Here is a 27,876-nt window from a genome sequence, read left to right as displayed (position 1 = left end):
GTTTGCAGTAGTTGAACCGTATGTTAGATAATGTTGAACCATCGAAGAGTGTCAAGTACATATAAAATGTACAGTATCACTGATTACTTGGTTTAACTCTTACCAACACAGGAAAGGATGGGAACTATCAGGGGGGAGAGCGTCAAGCCATTACGACTATATAGCACTTTTCTAATCTCAATGAGTATAACATTAGTGACGGAGGTAGAGGGTGTGTTTGTGTGAGATCCACGAGAGCAAAACAGGTGGCAACAAGGTCGGCTGCAACTTGTGTGTCTGTATATATACACTTTGCCAGCGCTGTGCAGTGCTACTGTGCAACAGCTGACGTGTGCACAGCAGCGGGTGTCACACCAGTGGTGCAGAAGCCTTAAACCAGCAGCCATGAGGACTGCGGTGCTTATGTTAGCCTTCTTGTGGTGCGTCTCAGCCCAAGGTAACCACCAGAATGTGGCGCCACCACAGTCAGCACCACACCTACATACAGTCCTGGCATAGATCAAGTCTCAAGATTTAAAGGCTTATCGACTGCCAGGATCGTTACGAATAGTCTTACCTTATATCTAACTCTCAAGTATATTTTAATTGTGGGAAAATCCTAGCAGGATTTATTTCTTTTTCTTTTTATGAATATTATTTACTCTATTTTATTGTTTAAATGACTTTAATATTTTATTATTTTTCTTCTGAGTTACTTCTTAGTTAGTGGGCTGTATATTCTGATGTATATTCCGATTCAGCTTGCTAGAACTTATTGTTGTTGTTGTTGTTGAGTTAGGGGCGACGACGAGCGTGGGATCGGATGCGCCCCGGCGTTGCTAGAACTTATGTCACACAATGGGAGGCACAAATGCAACTTGCACCACCTTATGAAAATGGTGCAAGTTGTACTTTTTTACCTTATTGTTACAAACTATAAATTATAAATCATACCACATATGGTGGTCTAATCTACAATTCTTATAACTATTTTAATTATGTATACTACTCTATCTACAGTATTAAAGAACATGTAGGCCTTAGCTGATACTGTAGGTGGGGCCTGCTAAGGCTGGCATTCTCCAAACATCTGCTAAGGGTGTGGCTACATGTACTCAGTGTGCATAAAATGATTGCCTGGGCATGCCAGTAGCTTGATATACACAGTTATGTTGGGGGCCAGCTCAGCTTGCAACAGTAACTTCCCTCACAATTACCTGATTGGGATGTTTAGAATTAGTGGTTGTACATTAACATATAAAGTACAGGTATGACATGAATAAGGCGGGGGGGAGTGTATAATGCTGAGTACGTACTTGTTTGGGATATAAATCCCACAGTATAACCGCCTAACCTATTGAAGGATAAAAATGGCCAAATTTATACAATAAATACTTGGTAAGACGGATACTCTGGTATTGCTGTGGTTGTTGCTCGCTTGTTGACACATAATCTGGGAGTCTTAACGAGTTTTACCGGCTCATAAGCAGCCACCTCTACAGCGTCTACTTTGTTATGATTCAGTGGCGTACGCTGCCTCCCTCCTTGTTCCAATGTTTTGGTACTACTTCTGGGTTTTATTTAACAGTAACAAGGGAGTCAGGCTATACTTCTTGGTGTTGTTAATTAAATTCAGTCCTAGTGAACACTTTTTTATTAAGTTTAAACACTAGACTGTTGTTTAAAAGAAATAAGAGTTTAATACAGTATATTACGTCTGTTGGTTGACGTCACGGAATACCCATTCTCTGATTTCTTTATGGGGTAACTGTATTATGTTGTGTGTCGGATTTCCGACATTAATCTTTAAAATTTTAAAATTTAAATTTGCTTCACGTCAATTGTAAAGTAAGTAGTTACATGGATGTTGTCATCTCTTAAATCACAGAATTATTGCCAACAGATGAATGCAACTCTCGCGAGATGCAAGGTGGAATCGTGTGCGTGTGTGACGCCTCCTACTGTGACCAGCCCGGCATCATTGACTTCCCTGAAGAAGGCAGCTTCACCGTCGTCACTTCCAATCAGGAGGGTCTTAGGTTCAACGTGGAGACCTTTGCTGTCTCAGGCGAAGAAATCCCAGGCGAGTGGCAGAATTGGTCTTGTGTTGTGGCCTTTTAACCACTGGACAGTTATCAAAGCCAGCACAATATTTTTCTTCCCAACCAGCAAGTTTATGTAGTCTTGATTGAAGTTCAAGATCAAATGAAACTTTCAGTGCATATAAATTACATATTTGGGGAAGATTAATATTAGATAATCTTGCCTCAGAGTGACAACACTACAAAAAATAAGCTGAGTTCTAAGAGTAATTGACCAACTGGTACAATTTGGCTCGATGAAGCTAAAAATATTATCACAGGGCAAAATTCCTTGATATGTTTCTAAATTCGCAACCTGACTTAGTGCTTTTCCCTGATAGTTACCTTACCTTCCCCTAGTCATAGTGGCTTTGTTTGCATACTGAGCAGTTTACGAGCGTGGAAACTTCACCTCCCATGGTTATTACTGTCATAAGGAACCTCCTGGGGCTTCGGAGCTCACAAACTGTTTAATAAATGTAAACAAAACTGCCATCATTGAGGAAAGATGCACAGATTTCGCAAGTTGTTGGGTAAATGCTTGATGAATTCCAGCACACGGGGAGAGCCCTAAGCTTAAAGAAAAGGAGGTTTCACTAAGTAACAGACATCTGAGTCTGTATTCCCGCACTGATGGAACTGTTGTTTAACAGCAAACCAAAGAAATATAGATTTGTATTAGTCTGGCACACATACTTACTGAGAACGTCATCAGGTGCTGTGGTGGTAACAGTGAACCCCGACGATGTCTACCAGACGATGCTAGGCTTCGGCGGCGCCTTCACCGACGCCGCGGGCCAGGGTGTGGTTACTCTCGCCCCCGAAGCCCAGGAGAACTTCCTCAGGTAAGGCTGGACGGATTCAAGTCACATCATACACATGGCGAATCTTTTTTTAACACATTTAGGTACATCTGCATTTGTGCAGCTACCTAGACTATATGAAGGGGGAGTACAGCATGTCAAAAGCTTGCTACGTGATGCAAAAATTCCCATCACACAGGATGGTTAGTCATACAAAGGCTTGTGATAAGTAGTCTGCACTGTCAAACTCTGGGTGCATTGTGAAGCTATCATGAACACAAGAGTGAATAAGGTAGCAGTGATACTAAAAGTCCCCATCTCGCAGGATGATTAGTCATACAGGGCCATACGTTCAGTAGCCTGCACTGACAAATATTGGGTGCAATATGAGGATATCCTCAAGAACGTCAGAGTGAATCAAGTAATTACAAAGCTCCAGGTACCTAATGCCAACGGGTCTGAGCTCGCCAGTGGATTTTTAAACTTACCCTAACCTAGCTCAACCCAACCTAATCTAACCTAACCCAATTTAGCCAACTGAACCCAGTACATCCTAACCTAAGTTAATACAGCCTAGCTTAATGATATATATACGCTTTTAATGAGCAGAAAACGAGCTTCGTCAAATCTTCTCGTGTCTGAAACAACCAGTGCTCTGCTGGACAAACCGATTTTCAGGAGAACATTCTTGGGCATGGCTGGATGAACAGAGGCCCAGGAGTACTTCCTTAGGCAAGGATGAATGAACCTATGCCTAAGGAGTACTCCTTGTACTTGCTGTACCATTAGATATTTTGAAAATCAAGTGTCCAAATGTACAGCAATTTGTCCATAATTATGCAACCTACTATAGCTGTTGGTCTGTGTGTATATATATATATATATATATATATATATATATATATATATATATATATATATATATATATATATATATATATATATATATATATATATATATGACCTGCTGTTATTAACTAGCACGTAAATTATAACAATTTGTGAAAACAACTACGATTTGCGGCGTCCCGGTCTTTGTTATAAAAATGACTTTATAGGATCTGAATAAGTACCAAGACACAAGTATAACCTTATATATACGGATTTACATAAATTCTTAGCTTTATTCCTTGTCTAAATAACAATATTCGGGAAATTAAGCAATTTGATGTTACAATCCATTTGCAAATTGATTGATGTCACTGTTTGTTGCAAAACTATTAATTTTCTTGTTAAATATGGAAGTGAATTTTGTTTCTAAGATATAGAAACGTGCTGGCATATACTGTCCGAGTTTCCACTACTGCTGACCGCTACGTCAAATAGGCACCGGTGCCTATTTTCTATGGATGTGGGTCACTTGTACACAAGACGGTTCACCAACAGATTTTAAACCTAATAAACCCTAATCTAATCAAATCTAACATGAGTCTAAAGTAATGCCATATGCAATTTGAACTATGTAAAAACGTACCTTTTGTATATGCCCAACAGTGTCGTACAGCCGCCAACCAAGGAACGTTTAAAGAAATAGTTGATTGTATTAGGAACACAGCGCTAATTTTCTCTTGTGTAGGATAGAGCACAACGTAAGACACTCTCACTTACCAGTGTTCAAGCATCTGCACCCTCACCTTATTGTACAGTGGTTATGAAAACTTAACTAAATATTCAAAGTCCACTTTTACTTCTGTTCTCAATGACGGCTTTCTCCTCTCTCTTCCTGTTAAACCGTTGTGCAGGAAAAATTTATTTCAGTTAAAAATTAACAATTTATACAATATGAAAAATATGCATTCACTTTATTACATTTGTTAAAACAAAACAAAAACCTAAATGGTAAAACAAGAAAATGCAGTTACAAATATTGCAAGTATTATTATTTACGCAAAGTAGAGTCATATTGTTTTAGAGCGTTCTCCTCATTATTGCCTTACTTGATGATTGCATTATTAAACAACAAACATTCAGTAGTTATCACAGAATGACCTATTGCTCTCACTTGTTAGGAAACATGTTCTCCTCTTTACACAGTTTAATGTGCCTCATCGTGTATATCCGTAGATCCTACTTCAGTGCAGAGGGCAACGCGTACAGCATCGGTCGCATTCCTATTGCTGGCGCCGACTGTTCCGCCAGGACCTACTCCTACGACGACGTGGAGGGAGATATTGACCTCGAACACTGGAGTCTGCAAGAGGAAGACTACAATTATAAGGTGAAAAATCACAGACAACAACTCTTGTGTCAGTTCTTTTATACCAAGTTTGTCATTAGTCTGTTCGTTATCTTGCGTCTTATGATTTGTGAAGGCTGCATGCTGGACCACTTTCCGTGAGTGATTTGTCGGTAGAACAGATGTGTTCGTTCTCGATTCCGAATTGGGAATCCCGGGTTCCAATCCCGGACAGGAACTCAGGAGTAGAATCCCTGACAGATAGTAATAGTTGCGCACGTTCCCTTCCTAATGCGTTTGTTAACCAAGCAGTATATAGGTACCTGGAAAGAGAAGAGAGCTCTCTAGAGAAAACGCCAAGCATAAGAACTATGTAGCATTTGGAAGGGATCAGGATAAGGATTTGGGATGTGATGTGGGAATATTTGACTTAAATATATTAATCAAATAATCATGTATTCGATAGCTGTAAAGGACCACCACTTTTTGTGAAAAAGTGGAAAACTAAAAGGAGCAAATATATTGAAATTAAATCCACGAACTAGGGCCTATGGATTTTAAGACTGTATATTATAATTAAACAAACTCACTCGCACAAACGGGGGGAATAGGCGCGAACAAAATAATGCGTTACTAGCGCAATCATCCGATGCTGGTTCTTCATCAGAGTAGAACATAGATATGAAAATATATTATTATACAAAGAAATAAATGCGAATTAAGTTCATCACGCCATTAAGATATGAAGAATATCTGTAAACATTAAATGGCTAATAAATGGTTGTTAAATGAAAACAAAGATCTTGTTTGGAAGATCAATAATGCAATAATAGTTAGTACTACAAACTAATAGAGATAACTTAGCTGTGTGGGTGAGATAGGAGTGCGAATGAAAGGGGTTGCATCACTAGGCTTTTCTGAGAATGCGGTCCTGGATCACATGTGGAAGAATAAGGCTTATCTTCTCTCGGGTCACTCTGACACAAGCTGAAATTATAATGGATTTGTAAAAACTGTCTAATTTGAGATTATATTCTCTATCTCTAATTAAATGTTAGAGCGGAATCTAGAATGGGGCTTACTTTTTTGGTAAGAGGAAACACGCGTCATAATGATGAGCAAGTTTACACGTTTGTCATAAAGAGCTCAATAAGAATCAAACTATGCAACTTAACCACTTTGGTGCTCACCGAAACGATCATCTGATCATTATTGGTGTCACTGCGGTACCCAGACACTCGCTGCTGCCTGAGTGTCCTCTGTATGGTCCGTCACACTACGTGCTCCATGCACCTTTGATCAGTAAGATGGCCGCCTCTTGATGTAATCTGGGCTCTCCTCTCCTCCCTCTCCTCAGTCTCATCAACGCATGCACAAAAGCACATTGAAGTAAAACAGAGAACTCTTCTCTTAATGATCACTCTATTTCGTGAGACAATAAGGCTGAGTTTGATAATATAAAGAGGTGATGTTATATATATTCTCGTCATATAATAATTAATATGAACTGAGTTCATATAGACGAGAAGTGGAGGTAGAATTTCATTCCTCCATGTTAACTCTGGGATAACAAAGATTACTGTTATCTTGTGATCTTCTGCTAATAATGCAAATTAATGTGATCACTGGTTTATGTAGTATCAGTCAATAATTCTAAGCAAAGAATACTAACACATAGTGAGAATAGAATTTAATTCTCTGGTACGTAGAGATTATCTTTCCCTATGCTAAAGACTGGACGCAATTCACATTCCACGCCGTGAAGTACAAATATTCGGTAAATTAATTGCGCAGTAGGAATGGAACTAATATGATTATTCTACAAGTTAGTAATATTAGTAAATTACTATGATTAATACAAGAATCATGTATTAGAATATTAAAAGGAAAAATAAATGTTGGATATTTCCAACATAACTCTTGGGGGGGGGGAACACTCGAGTCGCAGTTCAGGTCTTAGTACTGAAGTACTTGTCTCTCTACCTTGAAGTTATATTCATGGTTTAGTATGTTAGTACATTAGTACGCACATAACAGATGTCCCGAATCTGTAGCACAGATATCATACAGTCTCCGTGGTGTAGTGGTAAGACACTCGCCTGGCGTTCCGTGAGCGCTATGTCATGGGTTCGTATCCTGGCCGGGGAGGATTTACTGGGCGCAATTCCTTAACTGTAACCTCTGTTTAACGCAACAGTAAAATGTGTACTTGGATGAAAAAACGATTCTTCGCGGCAGGGGATCGCATTCCAGGGACCATAGGATTAAGGATTTGCCCGAAACGCTACGCGTACTAGTGGCTGTACAAGAATGTAACAACTCTTGTATATATCTCAAAAAAAAAAAAAAAAAAAAAATATGACAGTCATTATGGGAACATAAATTCCCATAATGACTTTTATGGGAATTTAAATTCCCATAATGATTATAGATGGCTTAATCATTCAATATTGAAAATATTGAATGATTAAGCCATCTATAATCAATAACTTTCTAAAGCCTACAGTAAACCCAATGACCAAGGTCACAATGACGTGTAATGGATGAATTACTTAGTCACTGATTGGTGCTGCAAACTTAGGAATATTCTCAAGAACAGATGGTTATGATCAGTAATGAGATAAAGATGAAGAAATGAAAGAAAGAAATGAAAAATAGGTAAGAAATGAAAATATTAATTATTAGGTCATTCGAGATCAAAAAGAATTCGATACTACAGTGAGGTTACTGTCTAGAGTCATTGTGACTTGTAACTGTTCAGTTACTGGACATCAACCCATTGCTGTATCACCATGATCACCTTAAACTCAAATGATGAATTCTCTGCACTTAGGCAGAATCAAAGTTTTGCTTGAGTTTCAGCTTACATTGCTGAGCAGCAACTCTAGTTGGTCTTGTGCTCTGTTGGACAGAATCACTGTCCTCTGAAACTTGGGGTATAGGTACCTCTGTAGAACATTCATGTTCCGCTAATTCCAGAGGTACTAATTTTTCTAGTTTTTAATGTAGTAGTGCCTCAACACTGAACCTTAACTATTTGTAATATACCTTGGCGATCAGGATGAATATCAACAATTTTGCCTATAGGCCAAATCTGACCTGGGTCCATTACTGTCTACTAGGAGTAGATCACCTGGTTTGAGCTGAACCTTATTATATGGGCTTGCAGCTCCATAATGATACTCTCTCAGAACAGTGAGATATTCACGAGTCCACAATTCATTCCATTTTTCTATTACTTTCGTAAGATGTTTGTAACTTTCCACTAAGTTACTTGCTCTAACACATGAAGGGTCAGCTGGATCCTCGTCTGCTAGAGATATTAGAGGACTCAGAAGACTACCATTAATTAGATGAGAGGCACTCTGGGGTTTTCTCTAGGAGTAGTCATCTGAAAGATAGGTTAATAGTCTGTTGTTGACTCGTGCCTCAATTTCGGTGACAAGGGTTTGCAACTCGGTAAGGCTAATTTTCTGTCTGTGTAGAGGTTTTCTTAAGCATTTTTTAACAGTTCCTACCATACGCTCATAAAAGCCGCCATACCATGGTGCTCGTGGAGGTATAAATTTCCAGTGGCACTGTCTCTGTTTGACCACTGAATGCACCTCTGGATGGTTCCATATTTCTCGTAAGCATGCTTCTCCTCCCACAAAATTAGATCCATTATCAGAGATCATCAGTTTGGGGCAAAATCTGCATGCAGCAAACCTGCAAAAGGCTTGGAGGAAAGCTTCTGCACTCATGTCAAAAGTTACTTCTAAGTGTACGCCTCGTGTGATTGCATACGTGAAGAGGCAAATATAGGCTCTCACCGGAATTTTATCTGGAGTGCCTGTTAAAATAAGTGCTCCTGTGTAATCGACACCTGTGGTCTCAAGTGGACAAAGGTGGACAACTCAAATGGACAAAGGTGAACCACAAAGGTGGTTCCTTAGGAAGTGGTGGAGGTCCTGGATAAGGATGCACTGGAGATTACACCTCCAGACATTACAGATTATACCTTCTGCAGATTACACAAGACTTAATTAGGGATTTGACGATTTGGCGTCCTTAAGGAAGCCAGAATTTCTGTCTAAGATCAGAAAGAGTATCTAATACTACCACATCTCGGTTTTAAATAATTGTTATAGAGTTAAACCTCTGGATAAATAGTCAGCTGGATTGTCCTTGGTGGGGACATGTCTTAATTTATAACCAGCAGACAGTTCTCGACTTTCCCTGACTCAGTTGCTGAAGTAGAGAGTTTTGTTGTTGTTGTTTTTTACCCACCGCAAGACCGCTTCATTGTCTGACCACACTACTATATCACCAAAGTGAATATTACTGAGTGTTTTGATCAGGCAATGAGCCACCCTTACATCTACTGATAAGGCCGTTAATTCTATTTGGGGTAATGACCTCTTTTTAATTGGGGTTACCCGCGCCTTAGATGTAAGCAAAAGTTATTGTCGAGTGTTGACTAGATAGGCTACTGTGCCATACACTTTGCCTGAGGCATCACAGAACACATGTAAATTTGTGGGTAAATTTAGTCCTGAGGCATTGCGTGAAAGTTTCAGAATACTGAGTTTACTATAATCTGGAATTAATTGTTGCCATTTGTCTTGGAGATCATTTGGCAGTGGTTCATCCCAACCCATATTAATTTGCCAGCACTCCTGCATGAGGAGTTTGCCCATAATTAAAATAGAACTAAGTAGGCCTAAAGGGTCAAATGGTTTACTGACATGTGAGAGTAAGTTTCTCATGGTTAGGGGGAATCATTGATTTCCACCGACTTAAAATTTAATTCGTCCGTGGAAGTATTCCATTCCATGCCTAAAACTTTCAATTTATTTGGTACTTTATAATCGAGAAATTCTCTCTCAATTATATGATTCAATTGTTTATTATTTGAGGCCCACGACTGTAAGGGCATATTGGCTCCTAATAGTTCACAGTTAGCCTCATAATAAATTTCAATTAATTTGTTTTCATAATTAGTGGTTCCCTGGAAATTATCGACGTACAGGTTGTTGCTAGTCTCAGCCTTGTAGGAGCTATTAAATTTCTTCAGATGAGTATCCAAGGTGGCTTGGAGTAAGAATGGTTAAGAAGTTACCCCGAACAGAACTGACGCGAACCTATAAGTGATGACGTCACTATTAGGATCCTGTGGATCCTCTACACAGAGAAATTGAGTAAAGTCACGATCTTCCTCTTGAAAGCCTACTCTTAAAAAGGCTTTACTGATGTCAGCCGTATAGGCAAAAATGCCGAAACTAAATCTTAGCAAAACATCTTGTAGTCTTTGGGTTAGACTAGGTCCAGTTTGTAGACAATCATTTAATGACACGCTACCTGCCTTTATTTTGGCACTGCAGTTGAACACAATTCTAATCAGTGTCGTCACTGAATTATTCCTGTCAGCATGATGTGATAAAAAATGGCCTAATTTATGGTTGTCTTGATCAACAACTTCTATAAGTTTGTTGGCAAGTTGTTGCTGTATCAATTCATGAAACAGTTGTAATTTGTCAGACTTCTTCTGTAGCCTAACTAACTGTGATTTTAATTGAGTTGATGCCAAAAAATCATTTACAGGAAGCTGTGGGTGGTTCAGCTTCCATGGCAATTTCACCCAATATTGGTTATCTTTATAGATAACAGTATCAATATATTGTTGGTAAGTCCATGTGTCGTCTGGACTAGGTTGATCAGGGACTATACCAAAGGTGTCTAAATCTCATAATTTGTGTACAGGGGGATTAGACTCATCATCCTTGGTTACGTCTCTGATTTATAGTGGTGACTGCTCTAATCCTAGTCAAGCCACTATTGAATTATTTTGTTAATTACTGTTAGATTTAGATTTTTACTGGATCAGCACCGGTCCTGTGAGTAATTTTCCTGCAGGTGCCAGCAACAAATTCATACCTCGTTGCCTGGTGCATCCGGTAATAAATCTATAGTAATAGTCAGCTCTAATGAGAATACCCACGTCACTGAGACAGTCTGAATTTATTTTATAATCCGCTAGCCTAACACCGTCGCGCTTGAGAAGTTTGACTGTGTGACCAAGACCTTATAGATAACATTATCAAGATATTGTTGGTAAGTCCATGTGTCGTCTGGACTAGGTTGATCAGGGACTATACCCAAGGTGTCTAAATCTCATAATTTGTGTATAGGCAGGCAGACCTTATTCTAGCTATGATGTCTGGGTTGGAGGAGACAAGTTCACACTTGGAAGGGTTCAGGAAGAGACCCAGGCTTACTTATAGCTCCCTTATTTTTCTGATGTCTTCCAAGAGGTAGTCTAGGGGGCCAGCTATAGTGCCATCATCCAAAAACCAGATGTTGAACTCGCTGGTCAAGCGTTCAGTGATTTCTTTTAAGACTAAGCAGAAAAGAAGAGGAGCTAGAGAATCACCTTGCTGAACACCTTCGCATGATCTATTGTGAAGAGCAAAGAGCAATTTTGATTCACCACTGAAGCAAGATAGTATGAATAGGTAGAGAAGTCGGAAATGGCGATGTACGGCACAAAGCACTGCATCTCTTTTGACCATGTTGAAGGCATTCTTAAAGTCCAGTTTGAGCAGGACCTTTTCGTCAGAAATGTTGGTGATGTATGCTCGTGCTGCATGAGTAGTCACTTCACAGATATGGGGGAACCCAAATCCTAGCTGAGTTGGTTACAGCAATTTAGTCGCTTGTTGGCTGACAACCCTCGTAGCAGCCTAGGCAATCATGCGTCGGAGAGTGTTGCCAACAGCGATTGGCCTGATTCCCTAATCCTTCTTTTTGAGAGCACAGAGGGAGGCACCAAAAAAAAGGGGCCTGATGACCTCAGGTATATCACCAGCCAGGCACACATTGACGAACCTGGTGAGTGCCATAAGAAGATCTTGTGCAGCATCACCAACCGCAGGATTTAACATTTGCTTGATGTGTTGAGATTTTAATCGTGTAAAGCTACCTGTTGACTATTATGTGTTGTTGTAGGTAGGTTGCTTACATCTCTACCATACAACAAACGAAAACCTTTAGAATGCTTATACTTTGATCAAGAGATCACCCTGTACACTTCCTGCTCTTGGAGAGGGGCTCAGCGTCACACATTAAGGGGGTGCGGTTCCAACACTGGCCTTGTTGTCACGTGCACAAACCCAATTCGAGCCGCTGTGACTCCCCACTCCCTCCTCATTTTGTATAACCTCCTCAATATCCCCTTTCTTTGAATTGTAATTCTGTACCACCCTGTCCACAGTTGTGGTTCTTTCTCTCTCTTCTAATTTCTGGGAAGCCTCACTAGGACAAGGGCACCTGTAGATTACATACATTTAATAGTCAGAGAACATATACAACACAAATACGAGATATAATAATGACTCCAACACTCTATGCTATTGTAATAAGGTTGCATCCTATCTCTTCAGGGCTCTATCAGCTGCTTATATCTAGTGATAGCCCAACTCCTGGCTTGCCACATATGCTATCATCCTCACTAAGTGGGTTAAATCTGGTACTGCAATATGGCCCTATCAGCCCTAGAATATATATAAATATACACAAAGAAATCCAGCTAATAGCTGTAACACTATAGACAGTATTTTCGTAATTAAACAAAAAGTTGTTCTTTTTATAGCAAAATGTTTATATAAAAAGGTCTTAAGGCTGCATTTATATAAAAAAAAGTTTCAAGGCCTTGACAATATTTTTGAACCCAGAAAAAAATGGTAAACATAATACATTTTTGCTGCGAATTTTCTTATTATATATATTATAATATGTACGACGTACATTGCTATGGCAAACTTCGAAAAAACTCAGTGTATAGCAAAGCTTGAGACCAATAGAATCAATATTCTTAACTCTTCATCTATGAATTCTGGACTAACCCGAAGAGTTTTTAGATACATAGAGGAAAAAGTATTGTTTCACATTGTATCTATGCCCTGAGAAATAATGAACATAAGGTAAATTATTCGTAGGCTTTCTGTAAACACTAAACTTTAGTAAAAAATCTTCCCTATGAAGAAGTATACTTAAAAATGACAAACATTTATCAGTTTCAGTCTCAATGGTAAATTTTATAGAGGTGATTTGATCAGTAAGCTAAAAATTCGTCTGAATTTACATTTGGAGGCCATATACACAAAATATCGTCAACAAATTTAACCAAGGAATGATTCCAGGGGTAATTTTTGAAACAAATTTCTTTTCGAAAAATTCCATGTACAAATTTCAAAGCAATGCCGTAAAGGATTCCCCATTGATATTTAAAAAGTCTGTTAATAATACTCATTATTAAAAGTAAATTTACATTCTTTTATTCACAGCTTAACGAGATTGTCAATAATATCAGCAGGCAGAGGTAATACATGCTTCATAAATTCATGAGCAAGGTAATCAATAATATCATCAACCAGAACCTTAGTAGACAAAGAACAAAAATAAAAACTGATTAACATGATATCAGGATTGATTGGAACATTATTCAATTTGTTAACGAATTCAATAGTTCCTAACAATGGGGGACAGGATTTTCGTGAGCCATTTTAGAAAGCTTGTAAGAAATGGATCCCACAGAACTGTTGATAGGCCTTTTTTATAGTTAGGCAATACAGGAGATGAGGAAGTAAGTTGATTAAGAAGATCATTCTGGTTTCTTAAAAACTTCCTCAAGCTGCTATTGAAGGACTTGATGATATAACCAAGAGGATTTTTCCTGAGTTTGGTATATGTAGAAGAATTTTGGAGATCATTCATATTGGAAATATATTCCTCCTTGTTTAAATTTCACATTTAAATATTGTCACATTTCTTCCAATAATGTCTTTCAGGACTCTTTATTTGATTTTGTTGGCCGTGGAAAAGAAGTTCCTGTAGAATATTGTAATAGGTGGTACCGGTAAAGTACTGTTTCATATCTGAGGTTGCTTGGTGACTTATCTCCTTTCAATGATCTCTTCGATATATCCGTTAAAAGTATCCATTATTGCCTTACTCTACTGAGTTCTTCGTCAACCTGCTTCCAACTGGAGCTGTGAGAGGGCACAGCTGACATAGGCATTGACCACACTCCGCCTGCTTCTGTCACTTCTAGCACCAACATAGGAATGTGCCCTAATTGTCACTTATTTCATGAAATTGTATCATACTCAGGCTGAGATAGTCATATATTGTAAAATTAGAATCGGCTAAACATTATTTCACACTCCAAAAAATAAAATAGACTAACTAATTTGTTAATATATTTTTTTATATTAATATATTATAACAAACAAAAATTAAAATCTGTTTTAGCACTAAAATTATTGGGTAGTGAAAAGGTCACTTAGAATAGTTAATGATACTGGAATTAGAACTCGACAAACCTCCTTTTTTATATAGTTCATAAACTAAAAAGAACTTGTCTTTAATACTTCTAAGGTGAAGCATAAAATCTGTTTCCGTTACCATACCTGAGTATTTCAGTTTGATTCTGCCTATATGAGGTGATGATAAAATACGTCTTTCCTCAATAATACTCATGAATTAAAATAATATTTGTCTCAGATCATTCCCTTAATAATTAGATTTTTCTTGTCCCAAATAATCCTCTGCTTCTGGTTGCTCCAAATAATTAACTCTTTGCCCTAAACTTCTCTCTGTTCCTGCTATTTCTTAGTAATAAACCTCATCGTGTCCAAAAATTCTCTCTGCTCCTGCTGTCTCTTGATAATTAGCTGTACCTTAACACAATGATCCTTCCTCCTGATAAAGGCCTTTACCTTGTCTCAGATTCCCCTGCTCCTACGGGCTATAGAGTTGTCACCACAGCCGCTAAAGCTGTTCGGCTCGCCCTGGGCGCCCCCGGCCTGGATGAAGACCAATGGCATGTTCAACGGATCTGGGATACTTATCAAAGAAATGTGGCAACCTTATGCTAACTACCTTGTTAAGTAAGTGCTTAGTCGGTGTGAAGTCTTATACTTAGTGGGGAAGATGCTGGAGTGTAAGTATGTGTGCCTTTGAGCACAACTGTTGGTATGTATTCACCATGATAGTAATCTGCATATCAGATTATGTGATATAGTTCACATACTGCATTTGATTAAAATTATAATTACACACGCACACACTGGTTGGGCGCCTGTTGGCTGAGTGGACAGCACTCAGGTTTCGTAGTCCTGTGGACCAAGGATCGATCCCAGGCGATGGCGGAAACAAATGGGCAGAGTTTCTTTCACCCTGATGCCTCTGTTAACTAGCAGTAAATAGGTACCTGGGAGTTAGACAGCTGTTACGGGCTGCTTCCTGTGGGTGTATGTGTGAAAAAAAATAAGTAAATAAAATCCCTTGATTGATTGACAATTGAGAGGAAGATCGAAAGAGCCAGAGCTCAACCCCCGCAAGCACAACTAGGTGAATACACACACACACACGGTGTGTATTCGTGGCTGAGTAGACAGGGCTCGGGGGTCGTAGTCCTAAGGGCCCGGGTTTGATTCCAGGACGACGCGGAAACAAATGGGAGAGTTTCTTTCACCCTGTTGCCCCGGTTCACCTAGCGGTAAATAGGTACCTGGTAGTTAGACAGCTGCTACGGGCTGCTTCCTTGGGATGTGTGTGTGTGTATTCACCTATTTGTGCTTGCGGGGGTTGAACTTTGGCTCTTTGGTCCTGCCTCTCAACTGTCATTGTATGTGTGTGTGTGTATGTTAAGAGATAAATATATGTAGTAGACATAATAAAGGAAAAATAAATTGGTTAGAAAGGCGGGATCTAAGAGCTAATAGCTCGATTCTGCAGACACAAATAGTAAATACAAATAGTAAATGCACGGCCTTGTAATGACAACAAACACAGACCTGTTCTGGTGCAATTTTCTAATGAAGAGACCGTCGACTACATATTAAAGCACAAACATTTACTAAGGGGCAGCGAAGGCTATTATAATGTGTGTATAGACAGATACTTGACCAAAGACGAACAACAAGAAATGAAGGTGAAAAAACTGACCCACAGTCGTCACCGTCGCCCCAGCACCCCCTCCCAACTCACACACCACTCCAATCAGCCCTCCCAGCCTTCCCCACCCCTTCTACTCCCAACAACTACCCTGCCCCCTCCACCCCCTCTCTGCAACCAATACCATATGCTCCATCCCACCCTCGTCCCAGCTCTCACTCTCCCCAACTTCCACATCCCATCCCACCATCCTTCTACCACAAACAACTCCCCTGCCCCTTCCACCCCCATCTGCTACCTATCCCATCTGCTCCATCCCTCCCTCCAAAGCTCCTCTTCTCCCCCTCCATCCCCACACCCTTCACAACCCTTACCCCCCCCCTTCGTACCTTCTCTCCAGTATGGCCCCCTCACCTGGCAACCCCAGCCTCTCTCCCCCTCACCCATCCACTGCCTTCAAACACCCATTTTTTTACCCCCACTCCCATCTGAGACCCCACCTCCCACTTACTCTTCTTCTACCCTAAAACCCATACCTGCCCCTGCTTCTGCCCTACCCCTAGCACACCCTCTTTTTGACTCAACCTCACTCTGCTTCTTGGTCCCCCTATGCCTCTCTGACCCTTTTTACCTCTCAGACCCACTATGCCCTTCAGACACGCCTAGCTGCCCAGACCCCAATCGCTCCCCAGATTTCCCTAATTGCTCAATCCCATCTGCCCCCAGCACCCACCCTCCCCACCCATTAGCTCTCTCTCTCTCTCACGTGGCCCCACAAAAGTGACTTGATGAAATAACTATGACCAAGATTACCACCAAGTGCCGTCGGGACGGTGAAATAGCCTCGGCTAACAGCGTCTTTTGTATGGTCACAGATGGTCGAGTGGTTATAGTGCCGTGTACACTAGTTGCATTGTTCTCCTGGCTGTCCCGGGTTCGAGTCACTTCTGGGGTGTGGAGTTTTCAGTCATATATATATATATATTGTTACGGCCCTCTCGGGACGCAACGGGGTTCTCACTCTGATGTTGTTAGAGGAAGATATAGGTATCCGTTCCCAAGCCAGTAGTGGCTATCAAGGGATGAGATCCGTGACGCAAGTAACTTAAAGGGAGTAGGGAAAGAAAGCTAAGAACTTAATATAATATAATGTTCACCATCACCATTTAAATATATAGAAGTAAAACGTACACAAGGGGGAGGGGTATTAACACTTTACAAAGGGGATCAACACTGTAGTCTTCTGCTGGAGACTATGGATCCTCGAAGCTAGGTGCTGAGTCCGCGGTGCTTTCTTCGTGGCCTCAAGACGTGTCCTCTGAGAACGCCGAGCCTACCCTGGCCACAGGTCAGCCACAACACAGGTCCACTGGGGGCACCGTCGTGGAGGCCGTCAACCACACGTCCAGCAGGTCTGCTGGCAGGTACTGAGCCACCAAGGCTGGTACGGCCACTCCACGAACGATAAAAGGGGTACGCCCTAGACAGGAGTCTCGTGTGATATCACCAATCACCCTCCTGTCCTCAATACCCCAGTGGATTATCGTCTCCAACCGTCGGTCCCGGGTAAATCCTTCCACTGCCACTCCACTGGCAGGCTTAACACACCACAGTGTTCTTCCGGGGGGACGACGTCACAACAGCTGCAGCAAACTTCACAGTATGGAGACTGGCTGCCTCGGGTAGACTCACTCCACCTTCAACACAGTGGTCCCAGGTCGGCTCTGTAAGCAGACACGTCATCAATAACTGGGACACTAATACACCACACTCACAGGCTCAGATACTAACACCTGACGCATCCAGTCCATAGATGGCGCTGTCGTCGGAGCACCACCTCACCAGAGGTCAGGGGCGGCGGTGTTGAGCGTTGAACCAGACTGGAAACTGGTCCTCGAGGCCAGTACACGCTGTCCTCACCAGGTGTCGTCGTTCGTTTGGCGGGGGTTTCGGGAGCTGACCCACAGATGGCGTAGTTGTTACTGCTCCTTGCTCGGACGCTGGATCCGGGTTCGTAACACCTCCTCACCAAAAAGAATTTGGTTTGGGGTTCTATAAAAAACACAAACCAAATTAGCAGGGCGACACAACTCCAAATGGACTTACTTATCCTATGAACTGGAGTGATGAGGCTGTCTTGTCCACAGAACTTTTCTACCGAGAAACTCTGGCACAAAGGGAGCTTGAAAATGGCAGGCGATGACCTGCCTGACGTAATCTTCCACACCTCCTCTGCGATGGCAAACAGGGGCATCATCTCACATCTCTCGAGTAAGGATCGGTGTAGACACGATCTGGGGCGACTCGACACTTCCCTGTGTAGTGGCATCGATGATGGCTGATCACAGACGGCATTTCTGGTACCGGTCCGATGGTCCTTCAGGGAGACAGGAACCTGGAATACAGGGGTCTGATAATTCAGAGTGATAGCGACCGCGAGTAAAACAGTACTTACAGCATACTCTACTAGGTCCACACCTAGTCCCAACGGGGCTGTTCGTACGTCGCAGGTGGCATTCGCTCTGCCACCGTCAGGTCGACCAACGTTCCACATAACGCTGCATTGAGGCTCAGCAGTCACGCGGGGGGTGTCAACCTATCGGAAACAGTCACTCATATTATCACATGTCGTACCTCCAGTATCAATTATCACCTTCCAGGTCCCTCCTTCAACTGCAACACCTGCAGTACTAATCTCCAATCCCTGGGACCTCTTCACGATGTTCATGGGAGCCATCATCCTTCGGGTCGTCCACTGATCCTTACTGAGAACACAGAGAACACATAGGAGAACAAAACAAAATACCGGTAGGAAACATTTGGCAATTCGAGGGATAAGTTTCCCGAGCCAGTCATGTCCATAGCCGGCCACATCCACACGTCTGGCTTGGACCGAAGAGGGCACTAGACCTTTTGAACACACCACACCTACCTCTGACGTCTGGGGAATCTCTGGCTGGTTCACTACATGCTGTAACTTGCCATACCGCAAGCACACATCCGCCTTCGCTCCAGACTCGTTGGTATCCGTGGGTGCCCGCACACAAGGCCCCTCTTCTTGCTCAGGTACCTCTGCCTTCTTAACTTCATGTTCCTCGTCGAGAGAATCAGGAGACACTGCTAGATAACTGTCGATCTGCGGGGGAGAGGACAAATTAGACATGTTCAAATCCGTGTCTGTCTTTACCTGGACGTTACCATTGCCTGTTGACACCTCAGACTTTGATGTTCTGGCTGACTCGTCCGCTATCTTGGGATGATTGTTGCTCCAATCGGTCACCAAGTCGTTGGCTAGTACCACGTCAATCCCAGCCACAGGGAGGGTATCGACTACTGCCAACGCACATGTGCCGCTGAAATAAGGCGAGTCGAGATGTACTGGCACTAAGGGGGCGATGTACTGCGTCCTTGGAAACCCAACCAGGACAACCTCTTATCTCCCGTCCACACTTACTCCCTCGGGTATCGAGCTCTTCATGATCAGGGACTGGGCTGCTCCACTATCTCTGAGCACTACTACAGATCTACCAGTATGATCACTCGATACATACCCGCCTGAAGTGTGAGGGGAAAACAATCTGGGTTCTTCCTGCGTCGCCGTCGACTGGCTTCCTGCTGGTGATGTTCCACAGCTCATCAACATCACCTCCCTTCGTGCGCTGTCACCTCTTCTGCCTCGGCACCTAGCAGCTATGTGCCCTTTCTGCCCACAAGTCCAGCACACCATATTCCTCCTCGGGCTCCGGTGTTTCGGACTGCTAGGACTTGTTCTTCGGGGGCTACTTGAGGGCGTCTTCTTAGCACTTTGTGGGACGGGTCTTTCTTCTTCTACGTCGTGAGGTCTGTCAAACCGGCGCTGGTAATTCCTCGGGACGTACTTAGCAGACGGCCTATGAGTCAGGATATGCTCTTCAGCCATGGTGGCTGCTGCACTCAAGGTCTCCACCTGCTGCTCTTCTAAGTATGTCTTGAGGTCTCCAGACAAACAATCCTTGAAGTCTTCGAGCAGAATCAGCTGTTCGAGGTCTTCCCTGGTCTCCACCTTCCGAGAGGCACACCATTCTTGAAAAAGTCGCTCCTTGATCGTGGCGAACTCTGTGAAAGTGTGCTCTGAGGTCTTCTTCAGGTTTCTGAACTTTTGCCTATAAGCCTCAGGTACCAATTGGTACGCCATGAGCACAACTTTCTTCACCTTGTCATAATCGCTGGAGTCGTCAAGGGATAACGTAGAGTAGGCAATTTGGGCCTTCCCAGTCAAGACTGACTGTATCATGATGGCCCAATTCTCCCTTGGCCACTCCAAAGAGGCAGCGACTTTCTCGAAGGCTGCAAAGAATTTTGACACCTCCTTCTCATGGAATTTGGGGACCATTTTGATGTTGCGTACCGGATCGAAGCTACTGGTGTCCGTTGTTTGCCTCCGACCACCGCCTAATCGCAATACTTCTAGTTCATGTTGTCTCTCTCTTTCCTCCCTTTCTCGCTCTCGTTCTTCTCTCTCTCGTCTCTCTTCTCTTTCTCGTTCTTCTCTCTCTCGTTTCTCTTCTCTTTCTCTTTCTTCTCTCTCTCGTTCTCGTTCTTCTCTCTCTCGTCTCTCTTCTCTTTCTCGTTCTTCTCTCTCTCGTTTCTCTTCTCTTTCTCGTTCTTCTCTTTCTCTTTCTCGTTCTTCTCTTTCTCTTTCTCGCTCTTCTCTTTCTCTTTCTCGTCTCTCTTCTTTTTCTCGTTCTTCTCTTTCTCGTTTCTCTTCTCTTTCTCTCTCTGCTTTCCTTTCTTCTAATTCTAAACGTCTCATCTCTAATTCTTTATCTTGTCTCTCTCGTTCCATTTCTAATTTCTTCCATTCTATTTCACGATTGATCTCTAGGGCACGCATCTTGACTGTTAGGAAGCTGATATTAAGCTTGCCTGCATCACTGTCAACGTCGCTGCCCTTATCTTCCTTTTCCGTGGAAGCTATGTCTGCACTTTCCTTTGTACTAGGAGTCTCGCCTTCCTGTTTCTCTTCTGCCTTCAGGTGCCGGTGCACCTTGGACAAGATCTCCACACGGGAGTCACTGGCACGGATCTTGATCTCCAGGTAGGCGCTCACTAGTACAAGCTCTGGTTTACTCAGATATTTTAATCCGGCAAGACAATCCTCTCTGTTCAGAAAAGCCTGAACCTCGTCCAGATCATCGATGGTAGCTTTGTCTGCCATTGTCACAGATGGAACACTTAGCACTTAACACTGCTTACACGTTAGCACTTAACGCACCGAGCACTGTTCTACGCCAATATTGCACTTTATCGCACCAAACACTGCACTTGCCAATATTGCACGTAATCACTCCAGGCACCGCACTACCCAATATCGCACTTAGTCACTCTGAGCACCGCACAGGACGTATAACGTCACAATCGTCACACAGGGGGAATTATATACAGGGATTACGCCACTTCACCACCCCTGTCAAACATACTTAACAAGGGGACGGATCCCGCTGGGGATGCCAATTATGTTACGGCCCTCTCGGGACGCAACGGGGTTCTCACTCTGATGTTGTTAGAGGAAGATATAGGTATCCGTTCCCAAGCCAGTAGTGGCTATCAAGGGATGAGATCCGTGACGCAAGTAACTTAAAGGGAGTAGGGAAAGAAAGCTAAGAACTTAATATAATATAATGTTCACCATCACCATTTAAATATATAGAAGTAAAACGTACACAAGGGGGAGGGGTATTAACACTTTACAAAGGGGATCAACACTGTAGTCTTCTGCTGGAGACTATGGATCCTCGAAGCTAGGTGCTGAGTCCGCGGTGCTTTCTTCGTGGCCTCAAGACGTGTCCTCTGAGAACGCCGAGCCTACCCTGGCCACAGGTCAGCCACAACACAGGTCCACTGGGGGCACCGTCGTGGAGGCCGTCAACCACACGTCCAGCAGGTCTGCTGGCAGGTACTGAGCCACCAAGGCTGGTACGGCCACTCCACGAACGATAAAAGGGGTACGCCCTAGACAGGAGTCTCGTGTGATATCACCAATCACCCTCCTGTCCTCAATACCCCAGTGGATTATCGTCTCCAACCGTCGGTCCCGGGTAAATCCTTCCACTGCCACTCCACTGGCAGGCTTAACACACCACAGTGTTCTTCCGGGGGGACGACGTCACAACAGCTGCAGCAAACTTCACAGTATGGAGACTGGCTGCCTCGGGTAGACTCACTCCACCTTCAACACAGTGGTCCCAGGTCGGCTCTGTAAGCAGACACGTCATCAATAACTGGGACACTAATACACCACACTCACAGGCTCAGATACTAACACCTGACGCATCCAGTCCATAGATGGCGCTGTCGTCGGAGCACCACCTCACCAGAGGTCAGGGGCGGCGGTGTTGAGCGTTGAACCAGACTGGAAACTGGTCCTCGAGGCCAGTACACGCTGTCCTCACCAGGTGTCGTCGTTCGTTTGGCGGGGGTTTCGGGAGCTGACCCACAGATGGCGTAGTTGTTACTGCTCCTTGCTCGGACGCTGGATCCGGGTTCGTAACATATATATATATATATATATATATATATATATATATATATATATATATATATATATATATATATATATATATATATATATATATATATATATGCGGAAAATCCACAGAGAAATATGAAAGGAAGTGAACGTTTCGGCCTAATTAAAGCCGCTGTCAACACCAGACTCTGGTGTCAACAACAGTGGTGTTGACAGCGGCTTTAAACAAGCCGAAACGTTCACTTCCTTTCATATTTCTCTGTGCATTTTCCGCATAAATATGATCAGTGTTTTGTGATCGTCAATATATATATATATATATATATATATATATATATATATATATATATATATATATATATATATATATATATATATATATATATATATATATATATATATATATATAAAACACCAAGAACTCTTCTGCTGTGAAGGATTCGAACCTTGGAACCAGTACCCTGACCACTCCACCATGGCAGAGCGTTAAAAAGTTTACATGTTGGGAGTAATTTCCACAACAGAACAAACCCCCCAGCAACACCAGCCAATGGCAAGAATTCATTTTCAAATCGATCAAATTTACTAGAGAAAACGCGAGCCTCATACACAACACACTTGCAGACACGCGCAAGTAATAGGTAACACCAAGAAACTCTTCTCCTGTGAAGGATTTGAACCATGGAAAGACAGGTGCATCACACACCTTGGCATTACCAGTACCCTGACCATGCACTCCACCATGGCAGATCGTCAAAAGAATTGCATGACAGGAATAATTTCCAAAACAGAAAAACCCCCCAATTCGAACCTTAAATCTGGATGGGCCCCTGTTTGGGGGCCTCCAGAAATTCCCAGAGAACTCTGTAGAGTTCAGGGTTATTCAACTTGTGTACCACCGTGGCCCAGCAATTAAGGCAGGTGTCTGGAATCACCAGGTCACGAGTTCATGTCAATTCCATTGCCTCAATATGATTTTCATTGATATATCACTCCATTGTGATTTCATTGTTATTTTATTGTCAGATTCGTGGACGCGTACGAGGGTGAAGGAGTCGGCTTGTGGGGTCTCACTCCTCAGAACGAACCGCTTGGTGGCCTCGATAATGTAAGTTTTTTCTTACATTATTGAATCTCTGAATTCGAGTTACGCTGTTCTTTACAATTTGATTGCAAATCTTAATATAATTTTCAAAAACCAAGAAAGTATCTTGTACTTTGGTGACAAATGTGTTTGTTTGAGCCAGTGGCCTATCAACTGCTGTGGGTGGACGGCCGAGGAGATGCGTGACTGGATGAAGGGTAACCTGGGGCCGTCCCTTGAGGCTGCCGGGTATCGTCGCCTACAGATGATGATGGTTGACTTTAACAGAGACTCTCTGCCCTGGTTCGTAGAGACGGTAAGCCATGTTAACCACACTTTACCAGCCATTATCACCACCACCACAGCGTTCCCCTGAAACACTGCGTGTGATTAGAGATGCTGTTACATGCATTAATACAGTACAACCTCTGAATATTTTTATTTACAAATAAATTAGGTTATTAGTATTATTATTATTATTATTATTATTATTATTATTATTATTATTATTATTATTATTAGTATAATTATTAGAAACTTTTGTTATAATCGTTAAAAAATAGTTACGAATTTTAGATATTTAATAATCAAACATTTTAAAGAATTATATTATATCATTCACAAACATAGATAAACTAGCACCAAACATAGATAAACAATTCACAAACTATGGATAAACCCCAAAAAATTATATGATCTTAGTGACAAAGTTGGTTGTTGTAGAAATAGAAGACAAATAAGGGTCTGTTACTAAGACTCGCAGTACGCAGCTGACCGAGCAATTATGACTTTATCACTTGTGGATCAACCTTAGTCCAGGTAGCATTGTAAAAAGAGATATAATCTACTAACTAGCTTGTGGAGGAAAAAATGACAGTAGAGTAAATGAAAAGTTTTAAAATGGGTCAGGAACAGATTGGTGGTGAGGTAAATGCAGTTTTAGAGAGGAGGGGGTTGTGGGGTATGTGGGGGGGGGGGAGAGGGGTATGGGTAGCCACACCCACACGAACTAGCCAGTATACCAAGCTCCACGCTGCCCGGCGGTTACACACATTATGACCTCTGAGTACTTTCCTGGACCATCATGGGGGCTCACCTAACCTCCTGAAGGTGTGTGTGAGCGTGTGTTTTAGCAACTGTGGTCTCTGGAGATGCTCGAACGTGATATGACTCTTATATCCTCCTACGATCATTCCCGCTCCTCCTCCACTCCCATACAGAAGGGATAAACTCTTGAAGGTCATCCTACAACAGCTGATGATGCGACTCTCTCTCTCTCTCTCTCTCTCTCTCTCTCTCTCTCTCTCTCTCTCTCTCTCTCTCTCTCTCTCTCTCTCTCTCTCTCTCTCTCTCTCTCTCTCTCTCTCTCTCTCTCTCTCTCTCTCTCTCTCTCTCTCTCTCTCTCTCTCTCTCTCTCTCTCTTTCTAGATTCACAGATGGGAAGGGAGGATGAGGAGGAGTGGCTGGCTCGTGCACCCCCTAGGAGGAAGGTGGCTTCCCCCCTAAAGGTCTTTCCAATTTACACAAGTTTATTAAGCATATTGAAACAGCCTAACCTACAATGCGGATATCGCTCACAGATGGCAAGGAGGCCTTGGCCAGAGGAAAACCCGGCTCACTCCTTCGCTCGCTTGCCCACCTCCCCAGCTGCCATATCACAAGTCATGCCCTCATAAACTCTAGGAGACCCACACACACACACACACACACACACACACATACACTCTCTCGGGAGGGGAGATGAAATACTTCAAGAGTCAGAGAGAGAGAAAGACCTGGGGGTTGATATCACGCCAGACCTGTCCCCTGAAGTTCATATCAAGAGGATAACATCAGCGGCATATGCCACGTTGGATAACATAAGAACGGCCTTTAGAAACTTGTGTAAGGAATCTTTCAGAACATTATATACCACATATGTCAGACCAATCCTGGAGTATGCAGCTCCAGCATGGAGTTCATATCTAGTCCAGCATAAGACTAAACTGGAAAAGGTTCAAAGGTTGCCACCAGACTAGTACCCGAACTGAGGGGAATGAGCTACGAGGAGAGACTACGGGAATTAAACCTCACATCACTGGGAGACAGAAGAGTTAGAGGGACGTGATCACCACATACAAGATTCTCAGAGGAATTGATAGAGTAGATAAAGACAGACTTTTTAACACAAGGGACACACGCACTAGGGGGACACAGGTGGAAATTGAGTGCCCAAATGAGCCATAGAGACGTTAGAAAGAATGTTTTCAGTGTCAGAGTAGTAGACAAATGGAATGCATTAGGAAGTGATGTGGTGGAGGCTGACTCCATACACAGCTTTAAGTATAGATAGGATAGAGCCCAGTAGGCTCAGGAACCTGTACATTAGTTGATTGACCGTTGACAGGCTAGACCAAAGAGCCAGAGCTCAACCTCCACAAGTACAAATAGGTAAGTACACACACAACTGTAGGAGGGGGAGGCGGTAAGCCTTTCTAAAATCAGCTAGACACCCATCCACTCAGTCATCAGATCTTGAAAGGGGAAGGAGGCATGTGCCCTACCTGACACAAGCCCTTCCCACGGTCACCCGGCCATCACCTTTTCAACCACCTGCTCTCGTCTACACATGCCACACCCACTTTAACCCTTTATACTGGATACCTCCCCACCTGGATACTTGGTGACCCACCTGCCACAACTGGTGCACCTAGTACATTGTTAATGGGGGGAGGAGTTTGTGGTTAACACACTCTCCACGTCGACGAACCACAACAAAAGCCACACCCACTTTAACCCCTTACGACGTAGACAGTGCCATACCTGGCCTAACCTGCCAGCTGGTGCACCTCCTCTTGCACCAGCTGGCAGGTGGTACTCACGGTCTCCGTCGTAAATTACCCTAACTCACCATCATACTCCAGTAGCCATCAACAGCATCATCTCAGTTACGTTGTTATTGGCCGCCGTTATCTGAGATGTTTGTTTCTATAGTTTTGCTCTGAGGGGCGAGTTTATTGGGCAGCGCCACTCATTCTGTGAGTGGACACGCGCCATAGGTCATGTACAACACTCTCAGTGGGAAGAAAACCAACTGGGTTGTTCATCATGTCACTTGTACCCAGCCACAGCTGGGATTTGCTTAACTGTTCAATTGAACAGCGTATCAAACAAGAAGATTAACATTCATCAACCGTTAACCACTGAACTGCACAACGTGCTTTGAGGCTCGCGATGGTGGTGCACAACGCGCCTCAGGGATCTCATTGGTATAGTATACGATTCAAAACTGGCACATGGTGACGCAGGTACAAAATGGATGCCTAAGGCCTCCAGTGATTGTCCGCCATTTTGAAAAAAAAATCCCAGTAAGCCAAGGGCCGTGGGAACCCTCAGTTTTAAGGAAGCAACCATGTCTGATGCATTGTCTGATGAGCTCCTGGTCCACGGTCAGCTGCGGTCCAGCAAAAACAACTCTCAGAGGACCAAATAGGGACATATTGTATGATGATGGACCCATGGATGACGATTTACACTACAGTCCGATAAAAGACCTAACACAGGTCAGACACGAATGGGGGGTAGGGGGGGGGGAAGCAGAGGTGGACGATGTCGCGAGTGTGTACAGTACACGCGCCTGGCCTGACCTGCCTCACTGCCCGGGGTCAACACCGTAGATCACCATCACCTTGTGTGTTCCCTGATGTGAGTTTATTTGATGACACTAATGTATGTGATGAGTCATTCTCGAGATTCAGTGACATAGGCTCCGATACAAGCAGTGTTGAGGACCCGACTACAAGCAGCGATGGATGTTACTAGGGGGGTTTTGCTGCCACAGCAAACAGCCCAGGCAAGCATGTCACACGGCCTCAGGACAAAGATCACAGTGTTCCCTCAACATCATGTTTCGTGGTAGGCCTATACTACACAGAACACTCTCATCTTCTGGCATACCCATATGCAGCTCTAGCATGAGACGACAGAGTCAAGTTGTTGGGCCCGTGCTGGAGTTGACTGCGGTGTTGGCGCCAAAACCAAAACCGCTGGTGTGCTTGTGTGGGAGGATTGTGAGATCTGTCCACAATTTCGAACATTTGATGCTACCGATGTTGATGTGACAGCCTTAGTCCCCCTATACTGGTGATGATATGGCTGATATAGATTGTTTATGGCAAATTTTGATCAGGCATTCATGGACCTTCTCGTTGCAGAGACGAACAGATATGCTCACGTCTTCATTGACTCTGGAATTTTATCTGCCTCTCGTGTGACACGTTGGAAAGACACGACAAAGGAGGAAATGTATGTGTTTTTAGAGTAGTGCA

The 27,876-nt window shown here is 42.9% G+C and overlaps 1 protein-coding gene across 1 annotated transcript in view; it reads left to right on the top strand.

The window, feature by feature from the left end:
• The first annotated feature begins 290 nt into the window (after positions 1 to 290).
• LOC123759097 (lysosomal acid glucosylceramidase) overlaps positions 291 to 27,876 on the top strand; it is a 38,081-nt gene continuing 10,495 nt past the window's right edge. The window contains exons 1-7 of the mRNA XM_045743952.2: positions 291 to 436; positions 1,883 to 2,062; positions 2,776 to 2,905; positions 4,928 to 5,081; positions 14,808 to 14,968; positions 23,512 to 23,593; positions 23,733 to 23,885. Of these exons, the coding sequence (XP_045599908.2) occupies positions 385 to 436; positions 1,883 to 2,062; positions 2,776 to 2,905; positions 4,928 to 5,081; positions 14,808 to 14,968; positions 23,512 to 23,593; positions 23,733 to 23,885 (912 nt within the window). The 5' untranslated portion in view covers positions 291 to 384. The remainder of the gene's footprint in view (positions 437 to 1,882; positions 2,063 to 2,775; positions 2,906 to 4,927; positions 5,082 to 14,807; positions 14,969 to 23,511; positions 23,594 to 23,732; positions 23,886 to 27,876) is intronic.

The sequence above is a fragment of the Procambarus clarkii genome, chromosome 15 (genome assembly GCF_040958095.1).
Source record: "Procambarus clarkii isolate CNS0578487 chromosome 15, FALCON_Pclarkii_2.0, whole genome shotgun sequence".
Lineage (NCBI taxonomy): Eukaryota > Metazoa > Arthropoda > Malacostraca > Decapoda > Cambaridae > Procambarus > Procambarus clarkii.
Note: the sequence above shows the minus strand (reverse complement) of the source record. Positions and strands in the feature narration are given on the sequence as shown.